This window comes from Zea mays, chromosome 6 (assembly GCF_902167145.1).
Source record: "Zea mays cultivar B73 chromosome 6, Zm-B73-REFERENCE-NAM-5.0, whole genome shotgun sequence".
Classification (NCBI taxonomy): Eukaryota; Viridiplantae; Streptophyta; class Magnoliopsida; order Poales; family Poaceae; genus Zea; species Zea mays.
In genome coordinates, this window is record NC_050101.1 from 71,628,838 (window position 1) to 71,642,420 (window position 13,583).

The 13,583-nt window shown below is 47.5% G+C and overlaps 1 protein-coding gene across 1 annotated transcript; it reads right to left on the reverse strand.

Annotated features, from left to right (window-relative positions):
- Positions 1-8,073: 8,073 nt before the first annotated feature.
- Positions 8,074-11,600, reverse strand: LOC103629406 (probable receptor-like protein kinase At2g21480). The gene has a single exon (XM_008650542.3). It carries the CDS (start codon positions 10,950-10,952, stop codon positions 8,418-8,420), a length of 2,535 nt encoding a protein of 844 aa, XP_008648764.1. The 5' UTR covers positions 10,953-11,600; the 3' UTR covers positions 8,074-8,417.
- Between the last annotated feature and the right edge of the window lie 1,983 nt (positions 11,601-13,583).

A 13,583-nucleotide genomic window follows, 5' to 3' on the forward strand; every position in this document is an offset into this window, starting at 1 on the left:
TTGCCGGTTCTCGAGTAGCTAGCAAACCATAGCCAAAACCAAGTGTGAAGCGGCTGTCTGGAAAATGGTCGGGGTCAGGTACCTAACTACCCCTTAGCTGCTATGTAGTGGGGGTCTTGTTTTTGCTGATAGGGTTGGGCTTCTGTCTGGTGCTTCTGTCTTTGTATTGATTTAAACCCTCTTGTCATTCATCTTATCAATAAATTTTGGCCTTTTGTTAAAAAAAATAATAATCAAAATATTTACAGACATTTTTATTCATATGATTTTTTGGGTAAAAACATTTTGTCTAGGATTTATAATCTAGCCAAACGGTTTCACCAAGTGATTCTAATCAAACACATAATCAAACACATGGAACATTTCTCAAGAGAATAGAACGGAATGTTTCTTAAGAGAATCTGAAACTGAAACATTTCTACATGAATCTAGATCTCTACCAAATAGACATATAGTTCTCATTTGGCTATTTTGTTTGTAAAAAGTTTCCCTTAAAAGGATCTTTAATTGAATCAATAATTAAACCCAAATCTACAACCCTAACTCCTTAATGGCGCGTTTGGAAGGAATTGTAATTTACTTAATATAGTAACTCATTTGCCTTAGAATTTGAAATTCCACCACTCACTACCGGAATCCGGGCCTTTGCCGAGTGCCAGGAGCTTTGCCGAGTGCTTTTTGTCGGGCACTCGGCAAAGTCCTGCTCTCAGTAACGAGCTCGTTTACCGAGTGCAGGACACTCGGCACAGAAAAACACTCGGTAAAGACGTCGTCTCCGTCACCCCGGCACCGTGACGGCGGCTTTTCTTTGCCGAGTACTTCCTGGCACTCGGCAAAGTCTGTGCCGAGTGCCCGAGAAAAAGTACTCGGCAAAGAAGGCTTTGCCGATGTACTGTGTGTCGAGCCCTCTTTGCCGAGTGCGACACTCGGCAAAGTTTTTGTCGAGTGTTTTTTAGGCTTTGCCGAGTGCTTCAGGCACTCGGCAAAGCCGTCGATTCCGGTAGTGACTTTTCAAAATTTAGATATAAGTCTATCTCAAATTCATGGGTGGAGGATTAGAAATGATTTTATGTATCAGTCGAATATGTTTCTACTCTACAACTAATAGGACGCTCTTTGGCTCACTCTTCTATAGTAAAAATGTAGCACATAAATATCTCCAACATCTTGCTAATAATAGTATACAAATATACTCTCTTTATTCCAATTTATTTGACTTCTTTAATCTAAGTTTGACCGGCTCGTCTTATTCAAAAAAATTCAAAGTTACTGTTAATTTTTACTGTGATATCGTCTACTCTATAATACACTTTAAGTATGGCTTTGAATTTTTCATTTGTTCGCAAAAAAGAAATTGAATAAGACGACAAACTTAGAAGAAAAAAGTCAAACGAATTATAAAATGGGATAGAGGGAGTATTTTACATAAAATTATATTAACTTAATTGATATGTACCTAAATTAGTATCATTAGAATGGAATTCAATTATAAGGATCCACATGTACCTTGGCTTGAACTAGTCATGCTCTGAACTTCTTCTTTACCTTGGCTAGAAGTAGAACATGACCCCTCTCTGAACTTCCTCTCCGGGCTCTCGGGAGGGATTAGCCTCTTTCTCTTCCATCGTCTCTGTCAAGATGAAATCTATATATTGAGCACTGAAATTTGGGTAATTGGGGACTCAGAGATGAGTATTGCTTGCGCCATGACGAAATCTTAAAATATATTATGCCACATATTATTTTTACGAAGGGGCGAAGCCCCCTATTTCATTAGGAAATAGGAAAGTTTGAAACAACCGCAACCACGTGACCCACAAACCAAAAGGATCGCACAAGGTCAGATCCCTATCTAGACTCTAAACACTATCAATCTAGATCAGTGGAGAGCCTAGAATAGCAGATAGAGTTTGACCTACGAGAAACCACATAAGACTTTCTTATTTACAGACCATTACAAGACAGACAAGAGCAACAAAAGGAACTGAACCAAGCCAATCACCAAACGTAAGGAAAGCACCAGCACCAGCACCATCCTTCAAGTTCCAGCTTCAAGATCAACCAGAAATACGCCTGTCTATAGGGCACCAGCCAAACGCTCGGCCGAACGCCTCACTTGCAGTCTTTCGGATTAGCTTGCTTCCTTGGACCACTATTTTTTGCTCCTTCTTTTTCTGACGAATAGCCCAGGAATCCAGCTAGAAGCAGCAAAGAAAAATGATGTTAGAAGGATCAAGCAAAATTTTATTTCTAAAGCACCAATCATTTCTAGTGCGCCAAATAGCCCAGAATAAAGCTCCACAGCCAAACAAAACCAGATTAGCAATCTTGTCTTTTGGTTTACATAACCAGTTGTCACAAAGGCTACTAATACTACTCGGGATCAGTCTCAAATTCAATGCCACTTGAATCACTCTCCACATATATCTCGCAATGGGACAATGAAAGAACAAATGATCAATAGATTCATCAACTCCACAGAAATAACATTCCAAAGAACCATTCCAGTTCCTCTTCTTCAGATTGTCTTTAGTAAGAATTTTATTTCTCACAACCAACCACATGAAAATCTTGATTTTCTGTGGCAGTTTGGATTTCCACAAAAACTTATATGGAATCAAAACTTGATCTGCCATTTTCTTTCTGTAAATAGAATTAACAGAGAAGCCTTTTCTCCCCCAGATTCCACGCAATTCTGTCTTCTTGATCTGACAAAATCACCTGATTGCAACAACTCACCAACTCATCCAATAAGACCAGATTACCAACAATCCTTCTTCTAAACGTAATAGCCTCAAAATTAGAAGCTAAGACATCACTAACCGTTATGTCTTTGTCATAAGCCAAGTCAAAAAGAACAGAAAACTAAACAGACAAAGGCAGATTTCCAATCCAAACATTCTTCCAAAAACTAGTCTTCAAACCATTACCCACAACAGTTTTACAAAATTTGTAAAAATTATCACGCAGACTCAGAATTTTTTTCTAGAAATGAGAATCACTTTGTTTTTGCTTGATCAAAATAAGGGGTTTTCCCTTAATATATTTACTGGCAATAATTTTTTGCCATAAGCCATTCGAAGTTTCAATATTCCAAAGCCATTTAGACAATAAGGAATCATTCATAAAATTAAGATTCAGAACACCCAGACCTCCCTGACTTTTGGGAGAGCACACCGACAACCAATCCACTAAATGAAATTTGTTGGACTGACGACGCCCTTGCCAAAGAAGACGCCTCCTAAGAATATCAATTTTTTTAATAACCGACTTAGGGGCAGGATAAATCGAAAGCATATATAAAGGAACATTGGATAAGCAGCTGTTTAATAGAGTTAGCCTACCACCTAGACTCAAAAATCTGCCCTGCCACCCAGCGAGCCTTTTTTCCAATTTTTCAATCATGGGCACCCAAAGACTCTTATTTATCTTCTTATTATCAATTGGCACCCCAAGATATTTCATAGAAATACAACCAATAGGACAAGTGAAGATATCAACATACAAATAGTCAATTTCCTTAGCATTTCCGAAACACAAAATTTCACTTTTGTTAAAGTTAATTTTCAACCCCAACATGCTTTCAAACAAACACAATATGAATTTAAGATTTCTGGCACCTTCTAAACAATCTTGAATAAGAAAAATGGTACCATCAGCATATTGTAAGCAACATCAACCATTGTGAATGATATGAGGAATCAGACCCACTATCAGACCCTCAACTTGAGCTTTATGAATCATGCACACTAATCCATCAGCAACCAAATTGAACAAGAGAGGAGATAAAGGATCCCCTTGCCTAACCCCTTTATGAGTAGTGAAGTAAGGCCCCAAAGTATCATTAGTTTTAATGGCAACTTTGCCACCACGCCCAATTCTCATTACCCAATCACACCAAGTACTCCCAAAACCTTTTTTCCATCATGGTATAGAAGAAATGCCAATTTACTTTGTCATAGGCTTTTTCAAAATCAATTTTTAGAACCACTCCGCTTTGATTTTTTCTCTTAACCTCATGAAGAATTTCATTAAGGGAGATGACCCCATCCATAATATATCTGTTTTTAATGAATCCGTATTGAGAATCACTTATCACCTTTGTGATACAACTCGCCAGCCTGTTATTCAAAACTTTGGAGATAGTTTTATAACACACATTCAAAAGACAGATAGGTCTGAAATTCTTCATGTCAACCGCATTATCAACCTTTAGTAGTAAAGTAACCATCCCATAATTTAGTCTTTCAATCTTAAGATTTCCAACATAAAAATCTTTGAATAAATTCAAAATATCCATTTGAATCAAATCCCAAAAGATTTGAAAGAATTCCGTAGGAAAACCATCTGGACCAGGAGCACTATTATGCTTCATCTCAAAAATCACTTTTTTAATCTCATTAATAGAAAAAGGAGCCGTCAGGAATGACCTGTCATTTTCCGACAACTGATTCATATTGAGATTAGAAATATTAATACTAGATAGAACAGAAGGGCCAAAAAGATCTTTATAATAAGAAGAAGCAATTTTATTGATACCTTCAGAATCATTCACAGAAACACCATCCTGATGCAAAAAGGGGATTTTAACACGCCGCTTCCGACCTTTCGCTAAAAGGTGGAAGAATTTAGTATTCTCATAACCCTCAGTGATGAATTTCTATCTCGTCGTTTGTTTTTTGCAATTTTCTTCTTCCATGATTTTTTTTTCAAATTCCACTCCATATCGAGCTTTTCGATTCTTTCAGCATCCGAAATACCCATAACTTCACATTTTTATCTAAAATGTCAATTTTTTCCATCAGTTCTTTTTTTAATTTCAAATATCTACCTTCAACGTTAATATTCCACCCTTTCAACATCTTCTTTAGACACTTTGTTTTTTCTTTCCAAATTTCAATACTGTTTTTACCTCTAACAGGCAGAGCCCAATTATTTTCAACCAAAGTCCTAAACTCAGGTCTAAGCCTCCAACATAACTCATATCTAAAATCTCTCCTAGCAGGGGGAGTAAAATCAGTTTTGAGACATAAAGGCACATGATCAGAAAAGGATCTACTAAGACCAGAAACATTCACATTATTATAATGCAGATCCCACTCCGGGCTAACAAGAAATCTGTCCAACTTCTCATAAGTGGGGGGATTTCTATTATTAGACCAGGTAAAAAGCCTACCACTTAGATCCAATTCAATCAGATCATGAACATCAATAATAGAGTTAAATAAGGAACTCCACTTATTGGTACCACCAGGTTTGTTCTTATCTGATTCTTTTCTTAGAATGTTCAAGTCGCCACCCATCAACATTGGGTGAGAGCATTTGGAACAAAAAGAGGACAACTCACTCAGGAATTTATACTTTTGATCATTTTGAGCAGCCCCGTAAACATTAATAAAATTCCAAATAAATCCTGATTCTTTTTGAATCAACAAAATACGAATCATAAATTCACCCAATTCTTTCTCTCTAACATCAAACATGTCAGCATCAAAACCAACCAGCAATCCTCCAGACCTACCATTAGGGGGAGACCAGACCCAAGCAAAATTCCTGTGACCACTAATGAAGTTCAACCAAGAGTCATCAAAGTTTTTCTTGTTGGTTTCTTGTAAACCAATAAAATTAATTTTCTCTCTCCTGATAATATCCCGAAGGAACTCACTTTTCACTTCTTTACCCAGACCCTGACAATTCCAAATTATTCCAATCATTCTGAACAATTCTGGGTATGCCCTTCAATCTGACCTCTCCACTTAATAGGGATGTTCCTATTATTGGGAGATTTTCTATCATTTTTTTCTTTCTCACAGTTTTTTTTCTGTGACGAATTTTGCGGCCTTTTCTAAGAACCATAACATCATCAAGATCAGACAAAACATCATCCACACATTCATTATGACTATTATTATCCACATCAGAAGCAATAAAGTCTACTTTGGAATTGTCATCATTAAGTTTAACAGATTGAACAACTAAATTTTTTCTGGAAAGCTCTAAGGATTTAATCAGGTTTAAGTTTTCCATAGCATCATTAAAAGAAGAACCTAATTCAACTCCAATTTTATGAGCAACATCCATAAGAACAGCATTATCAGTATTAAGAACAGAAAAAGGGTTGTATGACATACCTTTGTTGATGAATGCATCTTTAGCCATTGCTCTTGCTGTCGCCTTATCTGCAATCTTTATTTCCTCCGTAGATTCCAATCTGCTACTCCTCCTAACACCTTCTGCCAGATCTCCTTCCATGGATCCTCCTTTTTTAACTCCAACACTCTTACCAACATCATCAGAAATATTTGTGTTCATTTTCTTTTTCTCTTGAGGAGGAGAAGGAACAAGTTCATCATCCTTGATGAATTCCTCCAACTCTTGAGAGTCCAACAAATCATCCTCACTTTCATTGTAATCATCATCATCATTACCCTGACTGTCAAGGTATCCTTTGGTTCCTTCAGAACTTTTCCCAATCTTCATACTATCAGACTGTTCAGACAAGGACCCAGCTACATTGACATGACTTGAAGAAACCTTTAAGGGAGATTTTCCCTTAACATCTCTACCAGATTCTTCATCACCACTTTTGGCTTTTTTAACAGATTTCTTAAAAGAGAGGTCACCAAATCCTTGTCTATCAACAGAAGCCCTCTTGCCCAGGTTAATAGACTCATCATTCCACCCTTCATCAGTAATATTATCAATTTTAAAGAAGATGTCATACAGAAAAGGTTTGACACCAACTTCAATGATAGGGGGAATCATGGCCACACTCTTAACATGAACTTTAAATCTTACAATTTCTTTAGAGTTTAAAGAGGAAATATCCACTTCTTCCACAACACCAATAGTAGAGCCCAATTCACAGATAGCCTGGTAATTCTGAAGTTCTTCAGGCACATTCTCAGCCACAATCCATACATAGTGGAGTTTGGATTTGGGTTTAGCCTCAGAGCTCCAAGAAGATACAGAGATTTTTGCACCAGACAATTTCATTTTCAGTTCAGGGAAATTAATCATCTCATCCAGCCTCTCTTGAGAAGGAAATTGCATCAGAAAACCAGAGTGACACTTGGTAGCTTTCCAAGCACGGCCCCAGGGGAGATGAAAACCGAAATCCTTCTCAAGATCCTCAGCCGAGATCAAACCCTCAACAATTTTAACCAGACCAATAAAACTGCGCTTCGGTTTATTTGACAACGGTTTGGAGAAATGAGAAGAGTAAAACCCTAATCCATCCGCCGCCATCCCAACAATAGGCATGCTAGGTTTGTTTTGCTTGGGGAGAACGCACCGAGCGGTATTATGCGTTTCCTTGCGACAGATCTCACACCACAAAGAATTGAAGCACTCCCTAGCATGATGGCCATCCATACCGCATTTTTGACAGAAAACCCTATGCACCATTTCATTCTCTAACTTCAGAATGGGAGGAGGAGGGGTTTTAAGAATAACTGACTGGCCGCCATCGCCGGAAGACGAGATAGGGATATCATCTTTGTTCTCAGGCTTTCCAGACCCCGGCTTCAAGCGCCAGCTAAGGCTCCGATTTTTTCCCCAGGATTGGGATTCCTGAGGCGCATCTTTCGGCCCCCAACGATCCCAGTTAAGGTTACGGTTCTTCGGATCCATCCGGAGCGGAGCCGCCGAGAGACCCGAGAGGGGCCACTCCTCGGCGATCGCTGGCGGACGAAACGGAGAGGAAAACCAACCACCGCAGAAACTAGAACGCGACGAACACGGGAGAGACTAGAGCCGAGAGAGACGCGACGCGAAATGGGCGAAAGAATGTGAACCAACGAAGTCGGATGGAAACCCTAGCCGCTTACCTGAAGACAATCGCCCACCGCGCGCTGACGCGTCTGCATGCCGCTCTGGGCCGAGCGAAGACGACTCCGCAGGAGACCGACCAAAGCAAGGTTGCGAGGGGAGCGGCCCAAGATCCACGAGCGAGACGCTACGGGCCGACGATGAACAGGAGTGTGACGTGGCAGGAGCAGTGCTCTGCCCCTTCTTTTTTTTTCCTTCTCATTTTTCGTCAGGTAAGTGATCCCCCAAATGACTCTGATATTATGCCACATATATATTTATTAGATTCGAAATTTCTGAAATGATGAGCTCCCAATAGTGCAGACCTCGCTCACGTCGTCTGTCTGTCTCTCAGAACAGCAGGTTGAAGAAAGAATGTATCGATCAGTGCTAGTTGTTACACGTACATACATTATACATATATATATACTTATACACGTACTGATCACCAACCACTCTTTTCAATTTGTGTTCTAGAATTCGAATTTTCAACGTGCAATACATGCATCGATGTGACGACATGCACGAGACGAGTGATCCACTACGACGATACGACTGTTGAGTTGAGCCAGTCAGATTGCCATGCCACATACAGTGCAATCGATCGATCACCTCCCCTTCATGTCGGCGAGCTGCTGGAAGAGCTCCCCGGCGGCGGCGGTGGACGCGTCGGGCACGGCACCGCCAGCGGGGACGATGGCGCCGCCCTCCGCCGTGGCACCGTCGCTGTTGCCGTCGCTGTCGCCGCCCTCGGGCGGGTTGGCGTCCTGCAGCTGCAGCGCATACTCGAGGTTCCACAGCACGTCGCCCATGGAGATGCGGTCACTGCCGAACTCGGCGAGGCACTTCTCGGCGGTCTCGGCGAACTTGGCGAGCGACTCCGGGTTGACGGTGCCGGCGAGCGTGGGGTCCATGATCTTCTCGATGAGGCCCTTGCGCTTCCACTGCATGCCCCACTCCGCCAGGCTGACCTGCTCGCGGGGCAGCTGCGGGTCGATTGGGGGCCGCGCGCACAGCGCCTCCAGCAGCACCACGCCGAAGGAGTACACGTCCGACTTGTCCGTCAGCTGCTGGCACCGGAAGTACTCCGGGTCCAGGTACCCGAAGCTGCCCTTCACGGCGGTGCTCACGTGCAGCTGGTTCATCCCGGGCCCGTCCTTGGACAGCCCGAAGTCCGACACCTTGGCCACGAAGTTGTCGTCCAGCAGGATGTTGGTGGTCTTCACGTCGCGGTGGATGATCCCCTGCGCCGTGCCCGTGTGCAGGTAGTGCAGCCCCCGCGCCGCACCGATGCAGATCTCCAGCCTCTGCTTCCACGGCAGCGGCGCCTTCCCCTCGCTGCCGTAGATGTGGTCCCGGAACACGCCGTTGTGCATGTACTCGTACACCAGGATCATCTCCTGGTTCTCGTCGCAGTAGCCGATCAGCGACACCAGGTGCCGGTGCCGCAGCTTCGACAGCATCTGGATCTCCGTGTTGAACTCGTTGATGCCCTGCTCCGACTCCGCGCTCCCGCGCTTCACCGCCACCTTGGTGCCGTCGTCGATCTCCCCGACGTACACGTTGCCGAACCCGCCCACGCCGATGATCGCCTTCTCGTCGAAGTTCTGGGTGGCCGCCTGGATCTCCGCGAACGAGAAGAAGCGGCCTAGACCCATGGTGGACGAGAAGGTGTTGCCGCTCTTGCCGCCGCCGCTGCCCGAGGTGAAGGACTGGCCCGTGTGGATGGGCAGCAGCCACGACGAGAAGCTCTCCCGCCGCTCCCAGTCCTGCGGCCGCTTGTACCACTTCACCACCATGGCGCCCAGCCCCGCGAACGCGCCGAACATCATGGCGAACCCGACGGCCGCCACCGCCTTGCGCCCGCCGCTGCCGTCGTCGGCCTTCTGCCCGTCCACGCCGAACTCGCCGTCCAGGCTGCCCACGGAGTTGCTCATCTTCAGCACCTCCACGCCGTTCAGCAGCGCGTCCACCCGCCCCGTGTCCTGCCCCATGGGCCCGACCTGGACGCTCAGCTTGCCGTCCGCCCCCGCCAGCGCCGACGAGTTCACCACGAAGTCCTTGTAGTAGGGCGCCGCCAGCTCGCCGCCGGCCACCGTCGACAGGTCCAGCCCGGACACGGCCTTGCGCCCGCTGAGGTACACGTCGAAGTAGAGGTCGTTGGTGGCCTTGCTCACGATGTCGGCGAAGAAGAGGCGGACCAGGTAGCTGAAGGACGCGTCCACGTCCACCTTCCACGTCAGGTTGAAGTTGGGGCTCGCCACGTCGGCGTCCGCCATCTTCGCGGCGCTGGCGTACACCAGCGCCGGCGCCACCAGCCGGGACGTGCCGTCGGGGAACTTGATGGTGCTGGTGGGCACCGACACGTCCTTCACCGCCTCCTTGGACTGCACGTACGCCGCGTCGCTCTCCCAGCGCCGGCCCAGCGTGTCCTTGGCGGGGCCGATGGCGGGCCCACCGACGTTGATCCGGTACACGACCTGGTACGCGTCGTGCACGAGGCCGGTAATCTCGCCCAGGGGCGCGACGGCCAGCGCCGAGTCGGTGATGAGCTCGTCGGGGGCGTTCACCACCTCGATGGCGTTCACGAAGGCGGCGGAGCCCTTGAGCGGCTGGAACTTGAGCGCGAGGTGGTTCTCGGTGGCGTTCACCAGGTACTCCTTCATGACGGGCTTGTCCCCCGGGGTGAAGCTGTGGAGCAGGACGTTGTCGTCGGTCACGACGCTGAAGGTCACCGACGCGAGGTCCACGTCGCCGCCCTTGAGCGGGAAGAAGTAGAGGCGGATGAAGTGCCAGCCTGGGACGGTGAGCGGAAAGCTGTAGACGGCCTCCTCCTTGAACACCCGCGCGGTGGCATACAGCGGCGAGGGCACGTCGGCCTTGTCGTCGGCGGCCACGCGGATGGCGTCGGTGGCGGAGAGCAGGTGGTTGGCCTGCGCGTCAGTCTTGTACGACTTGCCGTCGGCGGTGAGGGGCGCCGTCCCGCCGCAGTCGATCAGGAAGTTGTCCTTGGGCGTGAAGCTGGATGGCGTGGGCGGCGTCTGCGCGCCGCTGTCCGTCACGGGTCGGCCCTGCCCGGACACGGTGGTTGTCGCCGCCAGCAGCAGCAGCAGCGCCAGCGGGAGCGTCCCGCGGCGCGTCATGGCTGGTGTGCTACGTGCTCGACCACCACCACCGCTCGCTTGCCTAGCTAGCTACTCCAGCGTATGTGCGCGTCACCGCCACAGGCGCCGGAGGGCGGCAGAGCAGCACGGCCGGTACGCCGACACGCTGCAGGCTCTGAGTCTGACTGGGGTTGGGTGGGTTATTGCCGGTGGCGGGGCCCTCTCACCGACTCTCTGGTTAGTGGGCCCAATCGGAGGAGAGGGAGGAGGGAGGAGGGTGAAATGGCGGGTTATGTGGTGGACACAGCCACAGCCACAGGCGCGCGCCAAGTTTAAGCAGCCTGCTATGTTTGGGGTGGTGGCGACCGGGACGTGCGCTCCACCGGCCACCGCATTCTCCGGACCTCCCGCTGCCGCTGCGTGCCTGCTCACCTGCGCGTGCCTGCTGTGTGCCAACGGCTACCAGGTGCATGCTGCCTATTCTTGGAGCCGCCGCATCGCATCGCTTTGCTCGCTTTCCTTGGGCCCAAATGCTAAACAGCATGCTACTGCTGTACTGCATATTCACACAGCTCATTTTTACAGGTCAGAACCGATTTCGTTTTCATTGAAAGATGTAGTTCAGTCATGATTCTTTCTGGGCAACGTCTCTCAAGCATTTGTTTCCTGTACAAAGGTTTGAGTTGTTTTAATGTGGATGTTTCCTATACATGCTAAGTAATAAGCAAGTATAATATTTTTGGAGTTAACAGTCCAATTGTGTATATCACCATGTAAAATGAGCACATTGCAAATATCAAGCTTGAAGACGGTCGACGACATTGACGAAGGCTAGATGTGTTTATGCTAATAGATTGGAAACGATAAAGGACGGTTAACGAGGCCTAGACCAAGGAACCAAGGAGGCGGGAAGACTTGTAGTGGATATGGCTAGCACCTAGGAACATCGACAAGTGCAGTGTACATGAAAAAATAGAGCATGTTGACCAAGTCAAAATGATGATTGATCAAATCAAGCGGAGGTGTCGGAGGACTTGGTGATCGGGTGGTCAATAACTAGCGGTGGCATGTGTCGAGTCATGGAGAGAGCGTAGGGGATATGCTACTTACGAGGGGGTTTATGGGTTGGGCCTCAAAACCGTCAGGTGGATGGTTTATAGGTTTGGACCTCAAAATTCGAGACAGAGTTCCGACGAGGACTAGAGACGATACGTGGTGTCATCGTGAAGCTGGCGTAGATGAGAAGCAAAGTCGTTTAGAACTCGTTGCCATCATATGCACCAATCTTAGTTTGGAACATCTTGTGCATGGGGAGAAGTTTTAGGGACTATCGGTACCCTAAAACAGGGGTACCCCTTACTACAGTATGAAGGCGGTCCACGCGGCTATTTCTAGTCGCGTGGCAAACAACACCCGACCCCACCACGCGGACGACTCTGGGGCCGCCACGTGGCTAGAGAAGACGATATGCTCCAAGGCATCAGCAGTGGGTCCGGACCCCCATGGGAAAGTACCGGACCCCTGTATACGGACCGGACCTCCGGGTAAGGTCTAGGACCTCCACAGGCACGAACCGGACCCCTGGGATGGGTCCCGGACCCCCCTGTGTGGGGTTTGGACCACTAACAATAGGGTCCCGGGATTCTAGGACAAAGAATACCCGGACCTTAATCAAGATCAGGTGGGGGTTCGGAGCTGACACGTGTCCGGACCATACCACGTACGCTCCTGCTCCCCGCTCAGGCGGAGACCCGATGCTGCCACGTGGTCCACTGCCCGTGACGTAAGCCAGCCGGCGGAGCCTGACGTAAGGCCTCTGAGCCGCGCGTCCTCTGCATTTATTGCGGATAAGGCACGCCGCCTGTCAAACTGGCAGGTGATGTGCCGCCTCAGCATTTAATGAGCCTTGTCACTCCACTGGCGGGCGATGTGCCACCTCAGCATTAAATGTGCCCTGTCCACCCCGCTAACGGACGGCGACCAGGCCATCTTACAGGCGGCGTGCCTGTCCATTCCGTTGGCAGGCAATAAGCCCATGCTGCCGCATGCGTTATACTCATCATGACGCGCGCGTACCATGGAAGCTGCGGCGGCATATCAATACTGTATGCGTTGCGGGCGTGATGGCGCTCGAAGTTCGCCCTGGTGTTACAGGCATTAGTTGCTTCCTTCCATTTGTCCCTGGTCCCACATGTCGGGGCTCAGTATCCTTGTATGTGCCCCCCTTGAGCTATAAAAGGGAGGGCACACGGCGTTACAAGGCAGATCCAACTTACACGCTCTCACACTCACTCAACATGTCCAGCATAGCGCTTATCTCTACATCGCTTGGGTTTATAGCCATCTCAAAGTGAACTTGCCTCTCATCATTGGGGAGATCACCAAGTGAAGCAACCAGAGCCTCAACTTCTTCGGGAGAGGGTCGCACTCTAAGACCCAAGCCACTGTCACTAGCAGGAGGATTGGACACAAAATTGAAAAAAGTCTTGGAAGGTGGCAGATTCCAGGCAGAATATGCAATAGGAGCACCAATATTCGATACTTTGCCTCTAAGAATCATCTCCAGTCGGCTTACCAAATCCACAGCAGGAATCCTCTTGTTGGTAACCCGGGTTGAATCAGTGACACCACTATACAAATAAGCTGGGTACGCTCTGTCCTTCCGTGGCT